Below are 26797 nucleotides of genomic sequence, written 5' to 3'. Positions count from 1 at the left end.
TAATAATGTTGAATTCTGAAAGTTGTCGGAATGCGACGAAACGAAAGGCAAATTGTGTGGATGATGGAATATGCCAAGCGAATGCCATCAAATCCCATAAAAACTCTTCAAAATTCCATCGGAACCCCTGATGACATAAACCTGCTCCGCTGACCTGGCCATCTCCTACCCTGGAAATCCACCCCGGCTGCACTATGAAGAAGAATAAAAATGGGGACATGACAGTGCTCCCGCCCCATGATTTCTTGCCCTCAAGCAATCCAAATATGTGGACCAATCTGGTGGTCTGATGCAACTGAGACCCAATGCTAGGATCCCATACGAACCACTGGGTGATGCTTGGCTCATGTGTCAACCCACCATGAACGGACTCCTCGATGCTCGATCCCAGATCAATCTCCGACTGAACCTGTCATCAGCAAATCCTCTTGGATCCCAATGCCGCCAAGAAGGAGCATCAAGGCTCCACGGCTCCTGTTGTGCTATAACTCTGGCTGTGAATGCTACTCCACCCGCCGCGTACCAACTCATCACCTCTCTCCAATCCAAACCTTGGCATAGACCAAGGTCATGTTGAAGCCGTGTTGAAATACTGATGAGTGGCCAGCCTACATCTTGCTGCCAACTGAAGCATGTGATATCCCTCACCTTGGAGGGCTCCTGCAATATAATGCTCCTGACTAAAAATGACACTCCATCAAAAGGATACCAACACATGATCTCTCGCCAATCCAATGCATGGGCACCTGTGCAAGGGATATGTTTGCTATGCTGAAATTGGTCCATGCTCAACTGTTGATGCTCTACCTGGACAATACAAGCATGTCCAAGAAATCTTGCCTCTCTCCCTCTAATGGGAAAAAGTGGCAAACCTTGCTGCAAGCCCCGTCTATGTACTCCTGGAGAGGGTTGTTGCCTGAAAATGCTGCAACTCATCTGGCTGCCACTACATCTGTTTGCACCTCATCAATGGTTTGTCCCAAAGATGGATGCACTGCCATCCCCCTCGCTTGGTAGGAAACTCCACGCTCCTCCAGTCCACCAATCTCCTGCCAAACTGTCTTATCATACTCCAATATCTCTTGAGGACAAGTGTCAATGAATAATGTCACCTTGCCAGCTGTTTGTACATTTGTCTGCTCCTCATCAGTGGTTGACCCCAAGGGTGGCTACTCATCCTCCACCATCACGAGTTCAATATGAACCTCCAACTGGCTCTCCCAAGAAGGCTCATCATGCATATTGTGCACCTCATCCTCCTTAGCCGACTCACGCTCCATCATATGCTGCTCATGCTGACTCATCACTAGTGATAGGCTATCCTGAATATCTCTCCTAGAACCCACGGACTGCTCATCATATGAATTTGGCCTGATGTCAATGACTCGACATGACTCATGCTCCTCTATGTGCTCTCTATGCTGAGTCATCAGTCGCTCATCTGCTCTTTGATCTCTTTCCCACATGGGAACCATCGGTTGCTCCACATACTCCTCTACCACACATGGATGCCTATATGGGCTACTGTCATCAACTCCACATGATTGCTCGTGCTCCTCTAAGGTATCATCGTATGAACCCATGGACTCGTCCAGCGAAAAGTCCTCATCCTGATAGACATAATGAATGTCTCCCTACTCTACCGTTATCATGTCCTCAGTGTCACTGAAGCATGAGTGGTCAGGTCCCCCAGGTCCTTTGCAGATGAAGCAAAGTCCCTTCCTCCTCATCTCATTCTTGTTGCATAAGCCCCCCAAACCTAAGCTGCTGCTCCCTGGTCAACTGTCTCCTGAACAACCCAATGTTCTGCTCAACCAACCTCTCGGATAGATCATAAGCAACAGGTGAGACCAACTTCTCTCTCCTCCAAATAGACAAAAATCGGGACTGCAACTCCCAACAAATGGCATCACAGCCTCTCATACATGAGGACAAGATGGACTGCATGTGCACTATGACTCTGTCAGGATGATGTTTCCTAATGCTGAAGAAGCATTGGAACATCTATAGGATCAAATTGTCACACTCCAAATCAAACAAGATCTCATAAGTCCTCGTCATGGCCATGCCTCATAGAATATCAAACTTCTTCCCAAAGGTAGAGCCTGCACTATTGTCCAAGTCTCGGAAAGTTTCTAACATCAATGAAAATCTCCTCATAACATCATCATCGTAAGGAGCTATTGGGGCAATCAGTCTCATGATGTTACTGAGACACGATGCAACCGGAAGTGTGACCCCTTCACAAGGGTACTCCAAAAACTTAGGTTGTATTAAAGCTAGCATGGTAGGTTTCAAAGCCCACAGCAACTTCTTCCCTTTTAATTGGTTCACTTCAGAAAGAAGTGCATCCAATTCATCTAGTTTGAAAAGGGCTTTCCATGTGATTCTCATGTGTTTCAAATATGATCCAAGTGCAAGGATTTTGGGTCCAATCTCCGGCTTCTTCTGAAAATCATTGGGATGTTCTTTCTAAAGAATGGCATATGCCATAAACCTTCTTTGAGAAGGGTCTATTGTCTGTCGATGCTGGTTTATTAGGGGAGTTTATAGAGATTGCATCCATGTTCTGGTTGAGTGAGTACATCATAATACTTGACAACAATACACTAATACTTGACTCAATAGCTGCTCTAATACATAAACCTCTCACAATTGACTAGTAGCAGACATGACACAACTCTCAGAAATCAAGCATTCAGGCCCTTTTTGTGACAAGACGCGCTCAATTTTAGCAACACTACTCCCAACAACAATTATTCAACCCTTTACAATACATCATAGTATACACATGAATAAGCAGTGTGCTCCAACATACTCTATATCAGGCATAGACACTAATATACTGCAAATGACAATACAAGAGAGTGCCACTTCAACTCACAGTGGGAAAATAAGAGAAATTAAATCTAGTTTGGATGTTAGCCATAAATCCACAAATACCAACCCTAGAAACAGTGAGAGAACAACTTACAGGTACTTAGGGTGACTCTACAACCCATGCTCAAGAGTGAATTATGGTGGTATTTGTAGGTGAAAAGCAACCCTCGCTTGCTCTATTGCAACCATTTGACCAAAGATTTGACCCTTTTCCAATCAGCTATTCAGTTCTCATAAATATGCCAGGCACAACTTCATTGCATTTCCTGGAAACCCTTCGAAGCTTTGGTTCATGAATCATCACCCTTGGTGATGGTTCCAGTTAAGCTACAGGTGACCATATGCTGCAAGAGAAATGTGGGTCTGCCTGGAAATGAACATGCACAACCACAAGGTTTGCCTGGAGAAAACAATTCGGCCTCTCTATTATTGCCAATTTGGCCTCTACCAATAAGTTGCTACAGGTACCTGGAGGATGATATCTGAGCCACACATAACTTTTCTGATATGGTTCCTTTCTCTTTCTCTGAGAATGACTGTAAAAAGTGAACGGAATCTCCTTTGAACAGTTTGCTTCACTGTTAAGGAAAATTCAGCGTTGTCTGAAGTGGTCTTCTATCTGAGAAATGAATGGCAGTCGGTCTCTCAAACTGAAGCATTCGCACAACAATCTCGTCTTCGAAAATGGCGGCTCCAGCCTTTAAAACTCGCACAACAATATCGTTTTTGGAATGGCAGCTCCTTAGTCAATTCCAATGCGAGTTCTGATCCAATCCATGAACCATAACATGCCACAAGTGATGGTCATGAAATATATATAACTGAGTTTTCAGCGATCGATTCCACCTTCTGTTACATGCCCAGCCTTCTACATTAGTGCTCTGCCTCTATTCTGCAATTGCTCCACTGTACAGTGCATCGATACACATGAACCCTTATCATACGTTCTCCCAAAATTCTCACGTAGCTATAATTGTGAAGCATGGCCCCTTTTTTATGCAAAGTGAGCCAATTCACGTCCCCTCTTCAGGAATCGATCTGTGGCTCTGTGTATGCGACTGACAATAAATGAATCCAGAACTCAGCCCTTTTAGTGGCCTCGCACGAGATCCTTCTGACGCGATTCAGCTTAAATTGGCACACACACTTTTGGATTTTTTTGACTATCTTTCTACGTAACTTAGACCTGCCAGCGACCTGCTTTCTGATGCTTGCTCGACCTTAATCAACCATATGCACACCGAGACATTGTTCTGCAATTTCGCTGCTGACAACATTTATCCACGTGGACACACGATTTGTTTTGACATGGTCCGCCTTCACAAGCTTTGGTTCAAGCCTACTTTGCAACTATGCGCAGAATCGTCTCCCTAACCTCAAACATGGGTTTCTATCATCCATCTCTAATCATCGACTACCTCCATGCAAATCGACCCTATAACTTGCCAAGCCGCCACAAATTTGTTTACGATAGATTCAGCTCTGTAAGCAATTCAAATCAGTCGTCCCCGATTAGCTACAATGATTAGTTGAGTGAAGAACAAGAACTAGAGCGACCTTGGACACGTTTGCAGCTGTAGATGTTAGGATGGACGAGGTAGGAATTTAATCACGACCACCATCAGATTTTGGTTGCATCCCAATGAACCAATTCGACCCTAGATCAATGCAATCACCATAGTAACTTGGGTCCCATACCCATGTGAATAACTCACGCAGCCTACGTTCAGGTTACTCGCATATGCACTTTGATGAGAAAGTCACGCTCCTTGAAATGATCTTTGTCCTTGCCTGGATTCAATGCATAGATCTTGTTTAATGCCCTTACAACTGAACATGCCACAGAAACGCATCAACCTTCCAACATGCAATACACATTCTATCTACTAAACAACTGAAAAAATGCATCTGGAAATTTAGTCTCCAATAGCAGATTTCCCATTGTGGTCAAATTCTAGCTCCAGCACATAATTCCATCCCTAAAAAAAAGAAAACAAAAATGTCTTCAAGCGGGAACAAGGAAAGACCCTCGATCTATCTTCGGAAAACAATAACTTTTAATCCCTTTCACTCTAGTGGTAGTTTTTTACTTCCACAACAACTAATAAATCTGATATGGCAATTTTACCGAGTGCCCTCAGGCTCGCAGGAAAAACATCTCTGATACCACTGTAGTGTCCCAATTGAAATAAATTTGGAACAACCAGAATTTTAACTCAGAAAATCTCCAGATAAAAATTCTATTCATAAACAAAAGATTGCCATGTAAAATAGAACATATAAAATGCATGCAATTTTATAATCACGATAAGAAGAAACAATCTCAACTTTATTATAATATATAAACTGGGGTTTTCCATGCTGGAATAACAAGATAGCTGAGATAGTTGGCCTTAACAAATCTACAATAATGCCACAATGGGCCTCCCAAATCACACTCAAAATCAAATAACTGCAACCTGCGAACCTTGAATGTATCCACCAAGGGAAGATGGGTGCTCGCCCAATCTCTCTAAATCACCCGAGGGTTTTCGTCCTGGGGCTACCAATGGAGTAGAGAACCAGGTTCTCAACCTCTCATACAATAAACAATATCAAAACCAAGATATCCTCCAATGGTCTCCTCCTCCTCTTTTATAGATTTGATGGACTCCTCTAGAACCTTCTATTTTATTATTATTTTAATCATGGAGCATTTTTCCTTCTTTTATTTCAATTAAAACATTCTTTTACTGCAGGAAAAGGGTAAGTTGGCCACCATGTCTCCTCAGATCACTGAAACTCACATCTAACCATCCCATCTTGTAGATCTTCCCATTCTGGTTCCAACGAGCTATTACACTGAGGTGTTCCACCAATTAATCTCCTCGGAATGCCACCTCGAGCATAATTAATTAAGTTATGCCCAATAATAATGTTGATTTCTGAAAGTTGTCGGAATGCGATGGAACGAAAGGCAAATTGTGCAGATGATGGAATATGCCAAGTGAATGCCATCAAATCCCATAAAAAATCCTCAAAACTCCATCGGAACCCTTGATGACATAAACCTGCTCCACTGACCTGGCCATCTCCTGCCCTGGAAATACACCTTGGCTGCACTATGAAGAAGAATAAAAATGGGGAAATGACAACTATCTACATACACACATAATCTAGTGATATAGAATGCATAACATTTTAATTTTACAAAACGGATATAACAGGGTGGAAACCATTACCCTAGCCATTTCCATTGCAACACGTGTTTCTCTATGGCCCTTGATTTTCCTTTATCATCCATATATCCTACAAACAAATTACCCATTCTAGCATATAGAACTAAAAGCCACACATAAGAAATTAACTATACATCAGTATATTACTTGAACAAAATAAAGGCAAAAATACTACAATAGCCTTGAGCTTCTTTTATTTACACCAGAGATTCGTAAGTGAAAAATGGAGAGCAAACCTTTCTATAAGTTTTAGTTCAACTCTCCCTTACAATAAATATTATTTTCCTGGTGAGACTCCCCAGAGAAAATATTGAAAATATTTACGACTACCTAAGCGAGCGAATTAGGTTAAAAGCCCGTAGAAAAATGCACGAATACAATGTTCTAGATTATTTTAGAACCACATGTCTCCTTCTTCCATCCTTGTCTTCATACAAAGGCAAAATCTGAGTGCCATTTGTACTTCTAATGTGAAAAAATAATAAAAAGGCATTGCCAAATACGTAGGGTAAATTTCCAAAAATGTGCATGAATGCCAAGTATAAAACTCCATGATGACCTAGAAATAACCACCTCTAAACAATAATATTATTTAGGAGGGCGAAATTCCAAAAAAAATGAGTGATTTTACATGTGTAAAGTTTCATTTAATGAGGTTGTTCTTCTAGACATGTATGCCAATGCCATGTGTGATGCACAAGTACTCTTTCTAAAAGCCCTTTGACCAAGAATTATGCTTTGTGTTCACATTTAAATCTTCACCATGTATGAATTCATTCTAGAAGAATATGAATTTTTGTCCACTTTGACCAAGTCAACCTTGAAATTCTCACCCAAAATGGGTGCCTGTTAAAATCTCTTTTCCAAGCCTAGGTAGATTACTTCCTTATGATTCTTAAGCAAAATTACTTACTGAAATTTAAAACGGAAATTTCAGATCATAGAATAATTACATTGGCTGGAAATTTAACTTTAGAAAAAATAGAGGAAACAGTAAAATCATTTTCTAAATACACAACAAATTTTCTGCCCTTCAAAATCAGTCTTTCATTAACAGCTCTGCGAAATCACAAGGGCTTCCTGCACTAAGAAAATTACATACTGAGAAAGATTAACAAAGCAAAACCTGGCTACTATATGGCCTCCTCCTGAAAAAGTACACCTGATCTGCTGGCTGAATTGCTGGCTAAATCAAACGCCTTGATGCTGCTGCATCCAATCATATAGCCTCCTCCTGCTGGTGGATACAGCCTCCAATGATTGGCTGAGATCAATTCTCTTGCTGCTACATTCCTTCTAACCTTGCCTTCTGTCCTTGCCTTGCACAGTGAGCGAACTCACTGCCTCTTTGTGCAATGGGTTACTGTCACAATGACTCCTCTGAATCTCTGATTCTCTTCCTTCTACCTTGCCCTTCCTCTATAATTTTGAGCTGACGACTAAATCTCCACAAATCTAATCTCTCATTGAGATTAAATCCCAATCAATGGTGGAGATAATGTCTAAATCACCAATGTAATTAAATTACACTTTGTTAAACTTTAATCAAATCCAGAAAATTAAAAGACACTTCATTTTAATAATTAACTTTAATTAAACTGAATTATAAAGATAAAGGAATTCAGACAACTTCCCACACGTTCAACACAAAAACTGTGCACAAATACCTATCTGAGCTACAAAAAACATCAACAGTGCCCTTAACACTTGTTCAAATGGGTCCTCATCAAATCCATGAGATCTCATTAAAATGTGTGCATATAGAAACCCTTTGACAAAGTCAAACCATTACTAGTCATTTCACATGTCTGCAAGGTGTGAATTGGTTTATGTAGGATGTGGATATATCCTCTTAGTGGAGTGCACAACCTAGGGGATGTGTGCATGAGTACATGAGGTGGATCGATAAGATGGAAGTTCAAGACTCAAAACCCTAGCGCACATGGGTATTAGTCTTCCCTATTCAAATTAAGGCTCAACTAACTCGTCAAACCTTGTGCTAATGGATAAGGATAAAGCATGCACGAGATTTAGCACATGTGAACAAGGCTGAAATGAGGCTAGGGCAAATTGCCTTTTTGTCATGTGTTCTTTTCTCAACATATGTGCCAAAGGGAGAAGTACTAACTTAAGTTGCCTACCCCATGGATATAAAGTTAAGTTCCCTAATGAATAATTAAGAATTAGTGTATCACATTAATGTGTCAAGGAAGAGTGCATAGTCCCATATGTACCACATGGATTTTAATTACAACTCCTAGTGACCAATTAAAAAGTGCAACTTAGGGAGGAAAGGCCTCAATGAAGGATTAGAACAATAAAGTATTAATAGGCTAATATTAGGCACTCAACCTAAGGTTAAAGATCTTAAATTTTAATTAGAATATCCTAAACTAGTTAAACATGTATTCACATTGGTAAAAGTTGAAATATGAGATTTTAAGAGTTAATATGATCTAAAACTTCTAGGAGATGAAGCTGGTATGTGGGTGTGAAAGTGAACTTAACTTAGGCTAAGTTACAAATGCAACTTGCCTGCATTAGAGAAAGTTGTCTAAGGAGATCTTGGGCAACTTTTACACGCCTAGACACTTAGGCCTATGCAAAAGTACCTGCCCAAGCTACAATCATCAACACTCCCTCTTAGCGATAGAGGTACTTCTACCACCTGGAATTGACTTCGATCCTATAACAACATCCGCTACCATTGCTGCTCCCTCTGAACTAGAGGCCTTCCCTACCATCTAGTCTAGAAACATCCTTAAAGTCCTACTCTCCTTGGCCTAGTTTCTAGAAGCCTCCTACTCCTAAACATCCAGTAAGTTCATCTCATACCAAGAGACCTTCTTGATAGATTTGGAGAAATTTGTCGACTGCTCCTCCAATCCTAAACCTGAAGACTAACTCCCTTTAAGTTGCTCAACCTTTGGAGCTACCTGCTCCTTGTTCTCTATCACCACTTTGCCTCATGCCATCGCTTGAAAAGGTTGGCCCTTTAGCCCATACATGTTGTTCTTTCTAACTCCTATAACATGTCCTTCATTAGAGCTAGATCCCCTAGGTATGATTGATACCTTCTATCCTGGAATGCAACACAAAACCCCTTCGTTTCCATCATAGAGACTAAGAGCAAACTCCACCTAAGTTCTGACACCCACAACACGTCCTTCACTTCCATCTTGTCTCCTAACTCGAGTTGGAATATCACTCTTCCAACCCCTTTTACTACATGTTTGGTATCAACACCAAACTCCACATGCAGTTATGAGTCCTGCTCAATCAAGCTGCCGAATTGTTCCTATTATTGCTCAAACTAGCAAGAGTCCTAGGACGGGATCCTATAAAGCAACTACTAGGTCAAGGGGCAACAACGGAGCGATAGCCCACTGTCATCTCAGCCAAGGCTCCCTGCTCTTTACAGACTTTCACCGATGGGAGGAGACCCGGTATAAGAGAATCACAATAATCAATATGTCAATGAAAGGATGAAGGGTGATTCCCAAGGCCTATTCACAAGAGAGGCTCAATTATATGGCTTTCTGTAATATACCTAAGGAAGATTTACAGTAAATATACAAAGCAAACATAGACAAAAATTCATAAAACAGTGAACACGCAATTAGACCATGAACATGCACCAAAAACTGTTGAAATTTCTATGTTTGACAAATTAGAAATCCCTACTACATTATCTGGTTTATTTTCTCCTACTTGTTATTTTCATTAACGAGTTATTTATAAATATAAATACTGAAAATAAACACAAATGTAGCCTTAACACATATACAGATCAACCACTGAAATAACTGAGACAATCACACAAGGGACACCGTTATTTTTGGACAATCGTCCACGGAAAAACCCAATGCGGGAAAACCGATGCAATAGATATGAGGGTTTTATTATTATTCGGTTTCTGAATACAACTAGGGTGCCAGAAATGGCTCACCCAACAGAGAATGCCCTTGGCAGAAGTACCTCTCCTCGGAGACAGATATTTCGGTTGATCAATCACCGGATGAACAATCCCATAGCAACTACGGTAGCTCCTTACCTGGACAGGGAAAGTTGCTCCAAGCTTCTCTACTGCTCTGCGTCACTCTACAGGGACTGCGTCACCCTTCCCAGCTCACCAGCACTCAGTCTGCCCCATGAAAAATCTCTCAGCGCTGCCTCTTGGCCCTGCATCAGCTCTTCTAGCCTCTACGCAACCACGGATGCCTCTGCGCCAGCCTCTTGGCTCTCTGCGTCAGCCCTCTGGCACTCTGCGTCACCCACGCTGGCCTCCTCGGCCTCTGCGTCAACCTTCCCAGACTCTGTGTTGTCTCTCTGTTATGTATTCTCGGCCTTCTGCCGAACTGCCCCTCGCTGCAACAGATCACTGGTTTGATTCTCTCAACAAACCTCGCTCCAGAAAATCGAACTGACTGATCAATTTGGTGTGTCTCCAACTGACCCTCAAGCCTCCTCTTATACTTTTCCTGTTGAGTCTTCAATGGCCGAGATTAAGTCCCTAATCAACAACTAAGATTAGATCTGGCTTGATCCATGTCATTTAGAACATTCTCATCCAGTTTTATATTAATACCCATTAATATTTTAATTTTCCTAAGTTTAGACTTAGGAACCCCATTAAAAATATTAATTAATTTAATCTCTCCAACCGAGTGGAATTTTCCCAAACGATTTCTAGGTCTTGGAGATCTTATTTGCCTTAGCCTCTCCACCAATTTTCATGGTTGGAGCAAATCCGATGCTACCAAAAATCAACAAAAATTGTGTTGTTGAGCTCTTTTATTGATAAATAAAGGGTGTACAATATGGTACTGGAAGGAATGCACCTGGGCTTGCTCAAGGCAAGCTAGCAAAGCCTCAAATGATAAGCAAGTTGCCCCTCTCCAATCTACGTGGAAGGGTTGAGGGTAAGTTGCATGGGATGAGCTGACAGCGAGGCAGAGACAGAGCTATGGCAGCATGGAAGGTTCACTTACCAAGCTGAAGCTATACGTAGGCAAAGTGAGAAGCTGGACGGAGAATAGATAGGGTTATGGCAGCGAGGGTTTGTTGCGGATTAGTATGCAACAAAAAATCATGCAGAACTGACAGCGATGGGCTGGCAACGCTAGGCAGTGAGGGTTTTGTAAAAAAAAAATCAAAATTGCACAGTAAACCCCAAAAACTAGGCAACCAATCAATCTACAAAATGGTGGCCCAGAACTTCCACCTAAACCTCTAAAAAAAAAATCCAGAAATCTTAATTAAATTTTTTACATCGCTTTGCTTCAAATTTCTGAATGAAACCCTCATCCAGATCTGAAAATAAATTTAAACCCTTGCAAAAAATAATGTTGATTGACCTCCAGAGATCCAGATCTTACCCTCCAGGGCCTAGATTTGGACTCTGCACAGCTTTCAGCTTCATATCTGCAGCTGCAATACAACAAAAAACACCCAAACAATATACACAATGACCCAAAAAACACTAAAACCTGAAACCAAAGTCAAAAACTTAAAATAGTTACAAATCTATGTACATAAATGGCAGATCTATCAGATCTAGGGAGTGTGAGTCTGACTCTGCTCCCAGATCTGATGATCTGAGGCTCTCAACAACGAGATCTAACGATTTAGCACAGAAAAATTAAAAAAATTTGAATTTTAGAGGAAGTACTAAGCTCAAAACCCTTCATGCATCACCCATAAAAATATTTTATGATAAGCCAGGGATCAAATTCAAACTGGGCTCTTCAGAAAACACGGATCGGGAGTTGGTTGGTTCAGCCGAGAACTTCCTCGAACGCCTGATGATCTAATAATCAAGGATTTTCCTGCAAAACTCAATTCAGCCGTCAACATAGAGCAAGAAAACAATAATAAAATTTAGATCTAAAAGAGATACCTGCTATTATATTCAAAACTTAAATTATCATTCAAACCCCAGCGACTGAGCAAGATACCTGTACTCAAATCGCTCTTCAGAAGCTATTATTAATGGCAAAAAAGAAATTACGCACGAAAATAATACATCTTACAGCATTTCCATGAAGAGTAACACCAACAGAAATTTAACCCCAAAGTCTTTCTTTATTGCTCATAAAAAGATTACAAGAGAGAGCTTTTCGCTTAGTACACAATCAAAAGATCGGATCATACTGACTGACAAATGACCTCCTATTTAAAAATAAATCCTCAAATGGCTAGTTCGAGTGATCATTGTCAAAGTGATCTCGACCGTTGATAAGGATCGAAATTTATTTTAATCTCATCCATCGAAATTTTAAATATTGAGGAAATTTTGAATTTTTCAATTAAATGCATTTTAATAAATTTAAAAATTAAAATTTTGCATTAATTTCCTCAAAATTTTGACTTTGACTTAACCCCAGGGACCCAAGGCATAAAATTTAGCAAAATAATCAATTAACCTTAGTCTCTGAACCTGTTAAGATTTAATTTTTTAAAGGATCCATGAATTTTACCTCTGGAAAATTTAAATTTACCTAGGACCTAGGACCTATAAGGGGATAAATTATTTTTCTAACCCTCAAGACACTTTACATCATGACTTTTTACATTTTTACATCTCAAGGGGGAAAACCCATTTGCAAAATACCCTCACAGTCTACCCAGTTCTGCGACACAAATATAATCTAGCAGATCAAGCAATTTGTAATAAAATAACCTAACCAAATAGTTATAATTATTCCCAAATTATTTTTATATAGACTCGACCTCGAACACTATGACTCCCCTAGGATCCCAATGACAAAATCCATTCCATCTTTGGAGTAAGGCTGAAGGAAAACTCTGCCGACCATCCGAGAATGGATCAGTGAGACAAAAAACTTCCCAGAATGTAGATCGTTACCAGAAAACTAGGTTTACCTAGGTGATTACATACACGACACGTATCTGCTGAGATTATTCACATTATACACATGCAGACTGGGTTTACAATTATGAAATGATCCTTAGGTTGATGATGATAGTTGGATGGCAGGAACACATCGATCATGCGCTATCCCTTTTGCGAAAAAGGGGGTGTACTACTATGGGGTAGTTGACACGTAGTGGTCAACACTAGTAATAATGAATTTTGAATCTGTAACAAGCCTAGGATGTTGGGACTCGATCAACAAACAAGTACACCTTAGAGTGTTTCTTTTATCTGGTTAATTATCCTTTCTTTTTTTAGAGGCGGATAATTTTCTAGGTTTTTTCCATGATAAGCAAACTACAATACTCAATTACCAAATGAAAAGGCATACCTTTAGGTTCAATACGCCCACTTTCAAACATACGATCATGACAGATGGGTGAGGGACCACATCGCTGGCTCAAGTGGCAGAGAAGTGGCAGAACGAGCTAGTTGGTGGCTGCAATGGGCTGTTGGCTACCGGTTGAAGACCATCTTGGAGAAAAAAATTCTCCTAGAGATATCACCCTCAAAATGGTGGGTAACAGGTTGCTCTCTAATGATAAGATTTGCATCAAAGGCTAGAAACATCAGATCAAATAAATTGGACACAAGTTCTCCATTTCTCTTGTAACAACCACCCCCCCCCACATGGTTGTACCAGAGAAAAACCAGACTTAAGTGGGAAGAGGATGTGTGGTGGTGACGTTGGCATCTCTCTTGAGTTACACTTAAGCTTGCACCAATCTTTGGACTTTGAATCTTAAGTGCAGAAATAATCAATAATAGACAACACTGTCTATTGATTGTAACTAATGCCTATTAGTTCAGCTTCTTTTAGCAATCAAGCATAATGAAGATTATTAGCATTCCAATCACCACGATTGATGTACAATTGCATCATAACTTATAAAACTCATGGATCATATGGCACGATTGGAAAGAAGAAATTATATGTGGTGAAATAGAGAAATGATTGCCTTTCTCCATGCATCTACTTTGGAAGGGGATGTAGAAATACACACAGATATGCAACTTCAGTAGTATTAGATTAGAGTCTTGATAAGTCTGTGTAGAAGTTGAAACAAATGCTTCTAAATTTGAAGAAAAATAAATGTAGTTGGTACCTTGTATTCCTCACAATTGACGCAGTAAAGTCCCTCATAGTCTGCATGATAGATATCTCCCTTGGCAATGACTCTTTTATAAAACTCCTTCACAATTACTTCATGACAAGGATTTGTTGTGCGAATGAACTTGTCATAAGTGATGTCCAGCTGCAGCAATCCAAATAAAAATTAAAACATGGCTTACAAGCAGTACAACATATAAACTATGTCACCTCTAAAATACAAACAAAGGACCTTAGAGGGAAGAAGATCATATACAATATTGTTGAGGAAATTAATGAGCTAATACTATGATTCATCTTGTGCTTCGATATTTACTGTTAATCGTCAAGGAAAAGAAGTGAAGATATACAGCAGATGAAGTGAGGAGAAGACAATTTAATTTTTAACATCTTCTTTATATCTAGAAGATCCTAAATACTATTCCTCCTTATGCTAGTAGAAGGAGAAATTCAGATCTTACAATCATCCTGGCACATTAGTGAACAAAAGATAGATGTTTTGATAAAACAACAGGAGAAAAGTAAATGAGGAATACATCTTTCCACAATGCTTGGTAATCATATGCAATATGATCACAATGATCTTTTGGGTTTTGACCTTTAGCAGCAGCAGCCATGGCAATTTTCTCTCCATGCTCATCTGTTCCTGTTATGAAAACTACCTTTTTCCCTTGTAATCTCTGCAGTAAAATTTGACAAAAATGTGAGCATTTACCCTGATGCAGCCATGTAATGTGATAAGAAAGTGAACAAATATCCTATATTATACACTTGAAACAATAGAAATGTGCAGCCACCCCTTTCCTTCCCCTCCCCCACCTCAAAGAAAAAACATGGGATGGCAAATCCTTTGAAAAACTTAGACTCCAGCATTTGCCAATCCAGAAAAGCAATATAGTTTTCAGGGTAACAGTTTTTCGATGGATCTAAACTACACATAAATTCAAACAGATAAAACGTTGTAAAAATGTAATTCAAAGATATCAACAACAGAATACATTATGTAATAAAAGAGAGGCAACAAATAACCATCATATAGGAACATGCATTAAACCAGATAATGAACACAGATATGAGGTGACTAACCAAGACGAAGTCTATGATAGCGGAACTAATTTTTCTTGTCATATGTACAAAGAATAAATCTGCCCATAAAGGACCTCCAGTCTCACCCAATCTCTCATTTGTCTACCTTTCATTTATAAACTCTGTATACCTCTGTGTCTGTTGCATTACAAGAAACTTCCCATATACCTTACAAGAGACTTTCCAACTTACTAACTGACAGTACATAAAGCTATCTGTTACAAACATTCCTAAAGTACTTAACGGCATCTGCTTAAAAGCAGATCTAATGATATTAATATTTTTTAACACTCCCCCACAATACATTAAATCTCCAACATAATTTATGAGTCCTCCTTCAGTACAGATCTCAGCAGTACAGATCTCAGCATCCAAACTTCCCTTTCAAGTCAAATCAACTTGCAATATTCAGCAGGACAATCTCCATATTTGACTCAGAGATTCGTGGCTAAACAACCGGTTGACTCAGCTAAACAGCAAAGTGAACAGTCAAGTGATTTTGTTTGCAAGATGTATGAATAATCCCAAATGAGAGCTCTCTCCTTTTATCTTTGTGGGTCTTCCTTGCCTCATGTGGGCCCCTCCATCCAACACTTCAAATTCCCTCCAAGCCATTCGAATGGCCTAGTTCAATTCCCACGTGGGTGGCCCCCACCTTCCACTAGCAATCAAATTAAGTCGGATTTCCTCCTAAGTCCCTAAGTCAAAAATGTTGGGTTCTTTCCCTTAGCCAAAATTGTGCAAAAATGTATGGAAACACCTTGTTACAAATGTGTTTGAGAAGGGACATGACAGTCCTCCCCTCCAAAATGTTGCTTGCCCTCAAGCAACCTCAAAGCTGGGTGCTCCAAAATGTGCTCACCCTCCCAAGTGGAATCCTCATTCGATAAGCTCCTCCAATGCACCAAAAATCGCTTGTCCTCAAGCAATCCCTAAGCAAGCATCCTCTCTAACTGTTGCTCCCCATTGTCACTGCAAAATGTGCCATGTCCCAGATGTGCCATTGGATCGTGCCTAACCTCAGCATTGTCCTGATATGAACGAATCCTTCAATACCAAGATCCCACGCAATCCTATCCAACATGAAGCCCCCCTCGCTCCACACACTATATTGCCTGGTGAAAGTACCAGAAGTCCCCTGCTCCATCAGTGACTCGCTAAAGCCTAATGGAAGATCTGTATGATCTCCCTCTACAGTAGTTGGCGCATCCCTAAAGGTTATTGAGTTGTGGAGAGCTGTGATGCCCAAGTTCCCAGCTAGTCCCAGAGTAGTGCCACCATGCTGACGCTACGCTACTCTTACTATGTCATACTCCCCATCGTGCGCAGTCAATATCCTCCTCTCCTAGAACTCGATGGTGGAATACTGAAAGAGGCGAGACACATCTTGCTTGGGCATCTCCATGGCACCATGGCCTATCCATCCAAATCTAACTCCGAACCTATGCAGCAACAAAGAATGTCTGCCTCCCCATATATGATGAAACCCTCTGTGAACCCCCGTGTGTCATTCCATGAGTGAACTATATCACTCTCTGCCACGACTCTGCTCATCACGAGTGATCTATTGATCAACTGAATCCCTGCATCCCATAGTCAGACCTACTGCGGCATAGCCCTGTCAACCGATGGAATCCCTTTGGCCCTTGTCCCTGCATGTAATTAGTAAAAAGGCTCCATATATCGTGGGCTAATCTGATGCATGCTAATCTACCCTATGTCTGCCATTGTGTAGTACCGATGATCGCTGGAAGCCACGTGTGCGAAGGAGCTACCCCCTGAATGCAACCAAAAGATGGGTATTTGATACTCGTAATCGACTCAGGGTATGTGGATCCCTCATGTCCCTGCCAACCATCCCCCCTGGGTCTTCCATCCGTTCTCTCGATAATGTGCCAATATAAGTTCTGGAGCCCGTACACATACTGGGAAACTACCTCAGTTGTAGTCGGTATCCTCTGCTCATGCATGGTCCCGACATGCCCTGAGAAAAGAGTGACACATGTCTCCCTCGTGACTAGCTCCCTAGACATAGGCTCGATGATGAACAATATGCCACCCCTGCAGATGATCACCTCATCCCCCAACCTGTGGCTGTCAACTGACGCACCAACCCAATGCCACTGCTGGAAAGTCTCCCCCCTAGTGCACTAAGTGTCGCTCAAATATCTCAGGTGAGCTCCTCGTCCTCCGCTACTCATGTCCAGAGTGCAGAAATTCGACAACAAAATCGACTACGCCCGTGAGAGATGTAGAAGAGGGTCAGGTGTGTGAGTCCCCGCGAATACCATCAAGTATCGCTCATCTATGTCCCCGTTGATCCTAGTTGAACTACGCCCAAAGGTATGCCTGGTGTTTCCGTCCAAGGGTCTGCCTGGAGGCAACACTCCAAGACCTCATTGTGTGGCACTATACACCCCTGCATATTGTTGTCGCACAGATTGTCACGACAACGCTCAGACCGGGGGTTGTCACTCTGATCCCCGATCTCTCCGTTTAAGCCTGTCTCCCGCGGCTAAGGGGGGTAGACCCTATAGGGAAATGGACGACCAACTGTGAACCAGTTGGGTTGGGAGACACGAAAGGAAACCAGCACTAAATAGATTTTACTAGATTAACAGACCAGTGCCTTATGAGAAAAATGATTAAACGATTATTTACTAGATGTTGCAGAGATGTAAACCATGTACAGCAATCATTTATCATCAAATAACTTGAACGATGCAAGATATCCAATAAAACCACAATGTTCTTATAATGATTAAAGCTCAATAACGATATCCAGCGATTGAAAATTTCGAAAAGATAAATGCTTTAAACAACCACACAATTATGAACATTAACCAGATATCATATTCATGTAGCTAATGCATGCCAACTCACATAAAATGATAATCATTCATTCCACATCAAAAATTTTAGCCTCGGCATAAAAGATGAAACCTAAAAATTCCCGAGCCAAGACTGAAATTGGCAAAAAAAATTCCCAAAATATTTTTATATTTTTTAAAGAAAATTAAAGACTAAATCAAAAAATCTATATAAAACTAAACTAAAAGAAACATTTTTATTTTTTATTTTTTTTTCTTTTAAATAAAATTCAAATTATTTAAATGAAAAACAAAATAACTGAGAACCTAAATCTAAATCTAAAACAAAACTCTAAAATCTAACCCTAACAAAACCATAAAAATCTTTTTTTTTTTAAACAAAAATTTGATTTTTTTGAAAATTTTAATTTTAAAACTCAAAATGAAACAAAGCTAAGATTTAATCTAAGACTAAGGAAAATAAAAAAATCGAAACCTAAGCTTTTTTATGATTTTTCTTTTTTGGATTTACTTTAAAATTTAAACAAAGTTGAACGTTCTAAAAAAAAACTAAACTTAAATGACAAAGAACTAAACTAACTGAAACTAAAACTACGTAACCGACGAAAAAAAAAGGAATGCTAGCCCATATACGCAGAGAGAACGCTTTCAGACGGCGGAATGTGAGGGCGGACGGAGAGGTTTGCAGGCTCGATTGTAGCTTCCAGCAATGCTCAACGCAGCACGCAGGTTGTCCAACAGATGAGTGCCTTTCGATGGTGGACGGAAAGAGAAGACTTTCAAACGCTTGAAGACTAATTTCTCTCAGCACGCAGATTTGGCCCGTGTATACCCCAAAAGAAAACACGTTCTGCAGTTTGGTGTCTGATGCAAGCAGCGTGGGCGATGGTTTTGTTTGAGGCAGCGTCAAGAGGACTGGCGAGGATGATGGCAGCAAAGCTCAAAGGAGCTGATCGATGGGAGCTCGAACAGCAGCTGCGAGACAGTTTAGGAGTTTGCTTGAATATGTTGCAGGTTGGACGTTTGACAGCGGCTAAATAGATGGACGCGATGAGAGCAGCTGAAGCAGAAGCGTGGAGGGGAGAGGTAACAACGTATGGAATGGTGAAGATGCAGAGGTTTGGAGCGTTGATGAACTGCGTGAGGGATGCAAGCTTTTAAATCTTGTTTGCAGATGTGGGGATTTGACTAGATTTTGGACGCACGATGGTGGAGATGCTACTGGATCGGCAGCGTGAACACTGCGTGGAGGATAAGGGAATACGCTGGTGGCTCAGAGTGAAAACGCAGAAGTCTATGGTTTGGTAGTTGCAGATGAGTGTGAGAGAGAGCATAGAACGCAGGCCCGGCAGCTGTGCAGCGTTGATAAACCTTCGGGTGCTTCAGAAACCCTGCAAACCTGAAACGAAAAATCGCTAAAAAATAATATGTGCATAAAACAAAATTAAAACCCTAGATGATCTAAACAGTATTTACAACTCTTGACTCTTAAACAGCCAGATTGATCAGTAACCAGCAGTAATATTATCGAAAATTCCAGATTTACTATGAAAAACTTCAGAAAATCTCTCATGCAATTCAAAAAAATAAACTAAATGATAAACCCAGGATCAAAACTAGTTGGGCTCTGCAAGAAAAATGCTTGCGGAAGTTGGCTAGTTCAGTCGAGAACTTCCCCAAACGCCCACTGGTCTTCTTCAATAAGGGTTTCCTGCACAGCTCACTTCAACCATCAATAAAGAGAGAAAAAACAGTACTAGATCTCAACAGCAATGGAGATACCTGCCATTACTTCAGAAAACCTAATACCATTCAAACCCTAGCAAGTGAACAAGATACCTATGCTCAACAATACTCTTCAATAAGCTGTTACTAATGGCTGAAAATTAAAATATGCAGAAAATAAAATAGCTCACAGCACTTTCGGAGAGTAACACCAGCAAGATTTCAACCCCAAAGTCTTTCTTTATTAGCACCAGAAACAGATTACAAGAGAGCTTCTTTAGCACCAGACTCAGATCGAATGATCTCAAATGACCCCTAGCACCCTATTTAAAGAAAAAGTTCCCAACAGCTAGTTCAAGTGATTCACGTCAAAATGATCTCGACCGTCGATGAGGATCAAGATATCTCTTGATCTCATCCGTCGAATTTTTAATGTATTAAAAAAATTGAAATTCTGCATTTATTTACTCAAAATATTATTATTTTATTATTTTTAGGTTTTTTACTTTATTTATATTTTTTTGTTTTTTTTTTTTTTTTTTTTTTTTTTTTATTTTATGTTTAAATGGTTCCTCAAACTTAGCTTTTGCGAAAATCACCTACGACCTAGGACTTAGGACTTATGAGGGGATTAAAACATTTCTTAACCCTCAAGACACTTTACATCATGACTTTTACAACTTTACATCCCAAAGGGGGAAAACCCATTTGACATAGACCCTCATAAACCACCCAGTTCTGCGACACAACTATAATCTAGCAGATTAACACACTAGGATTCTCCTAAGATTCTAATGACAAAATCCATTCCGGCTTTGGGGTTAGGCTGAAGGAAAACTCTGCCGATCATGGATCGGTGAGACGAAAAACCTTCCGGAACGTAGATTATCACTTAGAAAATTAGGTCCACCTAAGCAATTTACATACATGACTCATATCTGCTAAGATTATTTACAATTTATACATGCAGACTGGGTTTACAACATAAATTGATCAAGCTGTCGATTACTGTAGAATGGCACGGACATGTCAATCAAGCGCTATCCCTTTTTGCGAAGAAAAGGGGGTGTACTGCTATGGGTAGTTGACCGGTAGTGGTCAACATCTAGCTCTACTTGGGGACACGTTGTTGCACTGTAGGAATGTGAGAATCCAGAATCTGCATCCACGCAACACACAATAAAAATAAGTAGCGTCCATTCAAAAATCATCATATAACATTTAAGCACATAAAAGATAGAAGCTCTTTAACTATGAAAAGTAAATCTAATCTAAAACAGAAATGAAATGTTGAAATGAAAAGGAGTAGGGATAGAAATACAATACAAAGGATGCCCTATGGCATCAGATATCATCTTTGAAGAACAGCTTGAGCATTTGGCCATTCGCTGGTAGATCAAGTGGTTCGCCATCCAGTCTGCTCAAGTGGAATGAGTTTGGTCTAGCTATATCTCGAATGATGTAAGGTCCCAGCCACAAACTGTCAAACTTCTTATGTTTTCCTGGTTTCTCATTCTTGCGGTCCCAAAGCAATACCATATCTCCCACCTGTAAAGATCTAGATTGAGAGAATTTATCAAAGCTTTTCTTAATGTTAGATTGATTTTTACATATAGCATCAAAAGTTGTCCTACGAGATTCATCTAACTCCACAATCTGATCTATTCTATTCTGAACAACATCTTTATTAGTAGAAAAATTTTGGAGGAGCTGATAAGTTGGCAATTTGAGGTGAACAGGTAAAGTTACATCCAAGCCATAAACTAATTCAAAGGGAGATTTGCCAGTAGCTTTCTTCTTAGTGATTCTATCTGCCCATAAAGCATACTTGATTTTGTTGTCCCATGATCTCTTATTATCTCCTACTATCTTCTTGATAATGGTTATGAAATTCTTGTTACTTGATTCAGCCAGACCATTACCCTGAGGATAGTAATTTGACGAATGAGATAAGACAATGCCATACTTGAAACAAAAAGATGAAAACTCTAAGGAACTAAAAGCTTTGGCATTGTTAGTAGTGATCTTAGCGGGGACACCAAATCTAGTAATGATGTTATTTTCAATGAAATCCATAATAACCTTTTCAGTGGCATTCTTAGCAGGAATGGCTTCAACTCATTTAGTAAAATAATCCGTAGCAGTCAAAATCCATGAGTAGCCATTGCTAGAATTTTCATGGAACTTCCCTATGAAGTCCAGACCCCAATGCTGAAAACGTGCCTCTACAATGACAGGTTGTAGAGGCAGAGCAGCAAGCTTCTGTTTCCCAGTGAATAGTTGACAGGCTTGACAAGCTCTAACAAACTTGTGCACATCAGAAAAAATTGAAGGCCAATAATAGCCAGCTCTCAGGATTTTGTGGGCGTTAGTTCTAGCAGCATAATGACCACCACAAAATCCTGAATGAAACTTAGAGATTAATTTCTTGGACTCAACGTCATCAACACACCTAAGCACTATGCCCTCTGGATTTCTCCACCCAAGGCCATCCTTCATAAGGCAATACTTAGTGGCTTTTAGTCTAAGAGCCCTTCTCTTATGAGCGACTAAATAGTTAGGACATGCAAGATTCATCAAGTAATAAACTATGTCCTTGTACCACTCATGCTCTCCTAATCTTTGCAACTCTGGCGAAGACAGGTCGCTAAGACAGAACAAACCAAGAGTCTTTTCGTTACCTTCAGTTAACATCTGAGCTAAACCTTGGCCTTTGACCATCTTGGTGGGTCTGACCTCTAAATCATATTCCTGTATTTTAGTAACCCACCTAGCACGAGTCCCTAAGCAATCAGTTTGAGTTAATATATCCTTGACAGCAGAATGTGGGACGAAAGCAATGATTTTAGAATAACCCACATAACTTTTGAAGTGCTTAAGAGACTTGACCAAGGCATAAGCCTGCTTTTCCATGGTATTGTACTTCAATTCGGAATTTTGAAGTGCTCTACTCATGAAGGCAATAGGCTGCTCGTGACCATCTTTATTCTTTTGAAGCAGGACACCAGCAATGGTATATTCGGAAGCGAAAGAAAAAAACATGAAATCCTTGGAATAATCGGGACTAACTAAGACAGGAGCTCTTGCGATAGCACATTTGATTTCTTGGAAAGCCTTTTTGCCGTCTTCTTGCCAAACAAATTTTGCATCTTTCTTTAGAAGATTTTGAATAGGCTTTAGCTATTTCTGCATAATTTGGAATAAACCTTCTAATAAAATTTATCTTTCCGAGGAAAGACTGAAGGGATTTAAGATTATGAGGGAGAGGAATCTTTTGGATTGCTTCAATTCTTTCAGGATCAATCTTGATTCCTTCCCTAGAAATGATATGGCCGAGTAATTTCCCTTCCGTTACTCCAAAAACAGACTTAGCTGGATTCAAAGAAATCCCGTATTCTCTACATCTATCGAAAACCTGCCTAAGATGATTTACATGATTGATACCATCTTTAGAGAAAACAGTAAGATCATCTTGGTAAATTTCAATAAATTTCCCGATTAATCCTTTGAAGGCATAATCCATAGCCCTTTGGAATGTAGCCCCAACATTTGTTAATCCAAAAGGCATTCTGATGTATTCAAAGGTACCCCATGGTGTGGTGAACGTGGTTTTATGACGATCTTCCTTCTTAACCCATACCTGATTGTACCCAGAAAAACCATCTAGCAGCGACATCATTCCAGAACCGATTACTCTTTGCAACAAAGTCTCCATGTTTGGCAAAGGGTAATTATCTTTCTTGCATGCTAGATTGAGGTTTCGAAAATCGACACACAGTCTTATCGTATCATTCTTTTTCCTAACAATCACCAGATTCGAACACCATGTCGAATGCCTTGTTTGAGCGATAATCCCTGCTGCAAGCATTTTCGCAAGTTCTTTCTTAACCAAGGGGGCTAATTTAGGATTAATTTGCCTAAGTTTCTGACGAAAGGGTTTAGCATTTTCATCTTTTAAGGGGATAGTATGTTCCATGACATCTTCCCTATAGCCCTTTAATTCATCATAAGAAAAAGCTAAAATATCTCGATATTCGCGAAGTAAATCAATTATCCTTTTTCTTTCCTCCAAACTAGTACCTCTACCAATTTTAACGATCTTTGGGTTTTCAGAATTACCAATGTTTATCTCGAGATATTCGCCTGGGTCCATCTTATTTTCCTCTCTCAGCTTCGTGGCATCGTGCCGATCAAAATGTTGCTCTAAGGCAACCACATTCCTAGGAGTAGGATTTATGATATGCTCATGATTTAAAGATCCATCCTCCTCAGAAACTATCCGAAAATCCTCAAACTCATCCAAACTATTAAGAAAACGAATGACTTGCTTTTCATCATTGAAGACCTGCCAATGCTCTGAGTTATCTAGAACAGATGGTCTGAATATTACTTCCATTTTGATCTTATCTTTAATTAGCTCATCAGATAACTGGAAAGTAGTAGCAGCTACAGCAAGTTCATCTGCCAAACTATTTTGCTCTCTTGGAATTGCTTCGAGGTCAAGGGCATCAAAATGCTCCATAGTATCCCACACAGCATTTCGATAATTTCTTAATCTTTGATTTCTGCATGTGGATTTATTTTTAAGCTGCAGGATAACTAAATCAGAATCCCCCTTAATACTAAGCAATTTAACCTTCAAAGACTTGGCCAACTCAAGCCCCAACAATATAGCCTCATATTCAGCGACATTGTTGGTTGCTTCAAATTCTAATCGATATGCAAACTTGAAAATGTGACCAAGGGGAGATTTAAGCACTATTCCAGCACCTTTACCATGCCTAGACGCTGCACCATCGAAGTACATATACCAAAATTTACCCTTGAGATCCCTAATCTTATCATCGGGAGGAAGTATAAAATTAGACAAGATGGCATAGTTCCCAATGTCAGATTGCTCTTTGATTATTTCGTTGTGAGGTCTCTTAGGATCTTCAACATGAAATTTTCTTTCGGGCCCTCTATTTAGTCTTACAAAACCATTCCCCCTAGGAGAAGGAATCATAGCATATGACCAATTCATTTGAATACTTCCTCCTAAATCAGAGGCCCACTTTCTAGATAACAGCATACCCCAGGCATCAGGCACATCCACAACAACAATATCCATGACAACCATGATGTCTAGGTAAACTGAAAGATGAACTTGCAAATCTTTGATTAAACCATGTACTTCAATTTTCTTAGAATCCATGGCGCATATGTTATAGTAGGGTCTAGAAACTCTTAAGTGAAGTTGTTCCATGACCCTTTTAGTCATTACACAAGCTGATGCACCAGAATCTAACATGCAATTATTCAATTTATACCCATTAACTAATAAGGTGATAAAGAAAGGCTGGTGATCTTTGTTATCAGCATCTAAGCTTTGCAGATATATGGGAGCATCATGATAGTCAACTTCCCGAGTCTTCTTTTGAGAAGTATTGACTTGAGGACCTTGAATCGCTTTTAGAAACTTGTCTCTTTGGGAAGGGGTTTTAGCAATCTTGGAGACAGGAACCCAGATTTTTGCATTGTTAAACCAACTTCCCAAATCGACATCTATTCCAGAGTTTACACCAGGGTTAAAAGTTCGAGGGGGAATTTGATTCCCGCTTTGATCTTTATCCCTTCTCTGATAGGTCAAACCCTTATCTCTAGCAATTTCCAAGATTTGCTCGGGAGAGGGTTTTTCACCATATAACCTAGCCAAAATATCATCTTCATTTTCAAGGTTATTTATACTAAAAGCTGATGAAGGATTCACAACATCACGACTCTTTTCCTTGACCTCTATCCAATCATCCATAGACAAAGGAAACTTGTTGCCTACTACATTTATTTGATCACCTGTTCCAAACATTCCATTATCTAAAATTCTTCTAACGATGGGACAAGTGGCCTCTTCATGAAGAGCATCACAAACCCGACAATAAGGAGGAGCATTATCAACCAAATTATTTAGCGGATTAGGAGGTCTCTGCTCACTAGATTGACCCTTCCTTTGCCAATTGTTATTTCTATTATTATTATTTCGAGGTTGAAAATTCTGCGTTTGCGATCTTTCCATTTGGATCAACCTATTCTGCAAAGTGGTTATCTCCTTATTATGATTAATTTCCATAGTTTCAATTTTTTGAAGCAATTTGAGAACAAGCTCACTTTCAGGTTCTTGAACTGCTTTTCCTTTAGGTTCCTTTAGTTTCGTAGCAGCCCTATCGAAACTTGGAATCTCAGACTTCCCAGATGCGGCCTTGTCCTTTTCAAGCTCTATAGCTAAGGCTTGGCAATCTCTATAATCATTAAGTTTAGCACGCCTTAATTCATAACATGGCTCAGGACTAAAGGCATCAATGTAAAATCTTGGAGAGTTTTGTCTGTAGGTTTATAGTCTTGAGGTAATTCTCTAACAATACCATTAATCTTTTATTAAATTCTTCAACAGTTTCATCCTCTCTCTTTTTTATTAGGCTAATAGCTTTTACGAGGTGTCTTCCTTCTCTCTTATCTCCATATTTTTCTTTAAATGCATTAATGATTGATTCTAAGGAATCAAATGAATTCTGGGGTTTTTCAGTAAACCATTCATGAGCATCACCCCCCAAGGTCAAAATGAAAAGAGTCATTCTAACATCTTCATGATCGAAATCAGGAGACCTTGCATATTTAGCCATCCATATACTAAAGTCTCTTAGATGCGAATTTGCACTAATAGCATTATCTCCCTGAAAGTTAGGCAATTTATCTATCCCAACTGATGGAATAGCATTGGGATACCCTGGAATGATAGAAAAATTGCAAGGGGCATACATATCCATGATGTTGTGCCTAACTTGACCTTTAAAAAGCAAATGAATGTCAGAGAGGGCTTCTTGTCCAAGGTTAACAAGAAGTGTACGAGAAGAGAGTTTGTGTAATCGTACCCTGAGGACCTTTTCAGGATCAGGAGTAGGATTGCACAGACTGCTTGGATGTCTTCTAGTATACACTCTTGAAGATAATATATGAAGTGGAGTCGCCACCTGAA

The 26797-nt window shown here is 39.8% G+C and overlaps 1 protein-coding gene across 5 annotated transcripts in view; it reads right to left on the bottom strand.

The window, feature by feature from the left end:
- LOC149262811 (methionine--tRNA ligase, chloroplastic/mitochondrial-like) overlaps positions 1-26797 on the bottom strand; it is a 440349-nt gene that overhangs the window by 365528 nt on the left and 48024 nt on the right. For all 5 annotated transcript variants that reach the window (XR_016259204.1, XM_089425277.1, XM_089425282.1 and 2 more), the window contains exons 2-3: positions 14683-14826; positions 14142-14291 (exon numbers count right to left, since the gene is read on the bottom strand). Coding sequence is in view for 4 of the 5 variants with exons in the window: in XM_089425277.1 (XP_089281403.1) it covers positions 14142-14291; positions 14683-14826 (294 nt within the window). In the remaining variant the exon portion in view is untranslated. The remainder of the gene's footprint in view (positions 1-14141; positions 14292-14682; positions 14827-26797) is intronic.

Source organism: Pinus tabuliformis, chromosome 6, assembly GCF_031772625.1.
Source record: "Pinus tabuliformis cultivar Carrire ecotype Pingquan chromosome 6, CPIR1, whole genome shotgun sequence".
Classification (NCBI taxonomy): domain Eukaryota; kingdom Viridiplantae; phylum Streptophyta; class Pinopsida; order Pinales; family Pinaceae; genus Pinus; species Pinus tabuliformis.
The sequence above is the reverse complement of the archived record's forward strand: the minus strand, read 5'-3'. Positions and strand labels throughout refer to the sequence as shown.